General features: G+C 65.1%; 1 protein-coding gene across 1 annotated transcript; it reads right to left on the bottom strand.

Annotated features, from left to right (window-relative positions):
• Positions 1 to 273: 273 nt before the first annotated feature.
• Positions 274 to 2,446, bottom strand: LOC123172820 (RING-H2 finger protein ATL43-like). The gene has a single exon (XM_044589724.1). The coding sequence runs from the start codon at positions 2,071 to 2,073 to the stop codon at positions 877 to 879; it is 1,197 nt and encodes a 398-aa protein (XP_044445659.1). The 5' UTR covers positions 2,074 to 2,446; the 3' UTR covers positions 274 to 876.
• Between the last annotated feature and the right edge of the window lie 386 nt (positions 2,447 to 2,832).

Raw genomic sequence — 2,832 nt, 5'->3', positions numbered from 1 at the left:
CAGCAATGAAGTCCAGCACAATTCACACGGGTAACACAGGATGGGCATCAATGGTTTAGCAAGGACCAGACGAGGCTGTGAACGGATAAGTCCGAGCAACAGAACAAAAGAAGTTAAGAAAGGCGTGATCCCTAGCCGTTAGACTGGGGACAAGGGTACGGGCCATGCGAGCACGAGGCCACGACGCCGTTGCAACATGACGGGCAAGTACTACGAGGCAATTGTGCATACTACCCACCCTCCTCCACTTAGAAAGCAAAAGACAAACCAGGATTAGAAAAGCCCAGCAATAAGCAAAGGCAAACGGCAAAGGAAGAAGAGAACAAGATGCGACATGGGCGGCACGCCGCTTTAGCATCCACCGTAGATCCAGGCACGCGGCGCAACAACTTGTACAAAAGAAAAGGCACGGTGTCGCAGCACTTCACTTTCTCTCGTAGTACAGACAAAAGAATTACAACACGCATACGAACAGCCTTTTCTCCGTGGTTCCCTCATCCCCGACCCGGCCGGCGCAAGCCGCCGAAACCAACCTCGCCAGCCGCGAGCACCCACACACGCCGGAATTATGTGGCTCCCATCCGCAGAGGATCCGATCGCGGCCGCCCGTATTGCGGAGCGGACACCGGCCTCGAGATGCGCGCCAAAGCAACATCCCCTCCTCCAGTCGCGGCTTCCGAGCCGGCCATGGCGTGGCCCGGCCCCGGGGTAGGGGTAGGGACGGGAGGGGCAATAATTACTTGAATGCCCATCACGTGAACCCACTGGAGTGCAGGGCGATGCCTTTACTGCTCCGTAATAACGTGGCCATGTGAGGGGCAGTCTCGCCAGGGAAAGAAAATGCGGATGCCTTTCTGGGGGGCCGGCAACAGCGGCCTAGGTGCTAGGGCCGTTAACGCCGGGCGAGCCCCGGGCCCACCAGCTCGAGCCCGGCCACCGACGCGCGCTCCCGGCCCGCGCTTCCGCGCCGGCGCGGATCGGAGGGAGGCGGCTCACGCCGGCGATCTCGGAGAGGCAGCGCCCGCTGATCTCGGCCCTGCCGCGGTTGCCGGAGTTGACGGCGGCCGAGCAGGAGTACCGCCCGGTCTCGGTCACCAGCATCTCCGACCGCACGAACATCAGATCGGCCGGCCGGAGGTCGCTCCACCGCTGCTTAGCTGCCGGGGCCGTCTCGTCGTCGCAGCCGCACGCGGTGCTCACCAGGATACGGTGCCCGAACCGCCGGTCGAACGCGACCGGATCGGGCTCCGCCACCGCGGCTGCCGGTTCCACCATCAGCACCCGGTCCTTCCTCACCTTCGCGACGTCGAAGCAGCCCACCGTAGCCGCGCCACCATCGCCTCCTCCCACCTCCAGATCGGCCGACCGCCGTGACGTAGGGCCAACCCGCCCAGGCGCTCGCACCGACCCCGTCGAGTGCCGGCCCGCTATCCTTCGCCACGCCGGAGAGGGTGCAGGCGCAGGAGCCAAGGCTGCGTCCTTGCTCTTGTCCTTGACCGTAGCAACGGCAGCGGCAGCTTTCTGCTCCGGCGGTTCGGGAGGTCCCGTGGTGGACGGCTTGGGCGGCTCAGGCAGGAGCAGCACGTCCTCCGGGTCGACGCGGGAGCGGCAGAGCGGGCACGTGGAGTGCGCGTCCAGCCACGTATCCACGCACTCGACGTGGAACCCGTGCCGGCATTTGGGCAGCAGCCGCAGCGCCTCCGTCGGCTCGAAGCGGCCGAGGCAGACGGCGCACTCGAGCCCGGCCTTCTGCCCGCGCAGCGCCCCGAAGCGGAACACGGGGAGCGACTCCACCACCGCGCGCTCCACGCCGGAGTTCCTCCGCTCGCCCGCCGCGCCACCTCCGGAGCCGCCGCCGCTCCCGTAGGGGCCCGACGACTCCGCGGCGCTCCGCTTGCAGTGCTTGGCGTAGAGCAGCAGGAGGAAGGTGATGGAGAAGACGCTCGTCAGTATCCCCACGACCACCGCCACGCCCGGCTTGAACGGCGCGGCCGACGACGTGGACGGCGACGGCAGCGGCGACATGATCGCGCCGTCGTAGTCGGAGAGCAGAAGCCGCCGCGACGGCTCCATGTCCACCACCACCACACCACCCTCGCTCAAGCTGCGCGGAACGAGGAGATAAACAATGGCGCCGCTCCACTGCGGCCACCACGCAGCGAGAGTGTGATCGATTTGTAAACACGCGGTAGGGGTAATAATAGCGGCGGAGACTAGAGCTCTAGTGGTAGCGGCGTCCGGCGTGCAATGGCAGCAGCCACAGCCACTCCTACTACAACTAGTGGGGGCGGTGAGCGTATCTCGCGCCGGTGGGGCCGGCTGGCCAGTGAGTCACCCGGTTGCGCTGCCCCGCCGGTGAGCGTAAGAAAGGCTACCCCCTGCTGCGGCTTGTCGCGGAGCGAGCTGGAGGTAGAGCCAGAGAGGGAGTGGCGCTACACTACGGCCGCTGCCGCACTGACAGTTCAGTTGAGGCGGGGTGGGCCCGCGCGTCAGCAGATGAATGGAGTACGTGGGCTGTGCTGTGGTGGGTTTGTTTACTCCGAGAGGGAAAACGAAACGGGGAGCAGCATGGGCTGGGGCGCAGCGACCCCTGTTTCGAGCGAGTAATGCGCATTAAAGAATCGAAGCGGGCGAGATTACTGTTCTGTCCGCGATTTAAGAGCGTCTTAATCATACATGCCAGGGGCAGTACCGTAATAAACCCCTCTCGCCGTCTCCGATCGGTGGCCGTGCGCGCGGAGCGAGGGAATGAATGCCCGTGCAGGGAAAAGGGATGGGGCGCGCAGACGCGCACGCGGGCTGATTCACCGCCTCGGTCGCTGACACGCCTGC

This window comes from Triticum aestivum, unplaced genomic scaffold (genome assembly GCF_018294505.1).
Source record: "Triticum aestivum cultivar Chinese Spring unplaced genomic scaffold, IWGSC CS RefSeq v2.1 scaffold89980, whole genome shotgun sequence".
NCBI lineage: Eukaryota > Viridiplantae > Streptophyta > Magnoliopsida > Poales > Poaceae > Triticum > Triticum aestivum.
The sequence above is the reverse complement of the archived record's forward strand: the minus strand, read 5'-3'. Positions and strand labels throughout refer to the sequence as shown.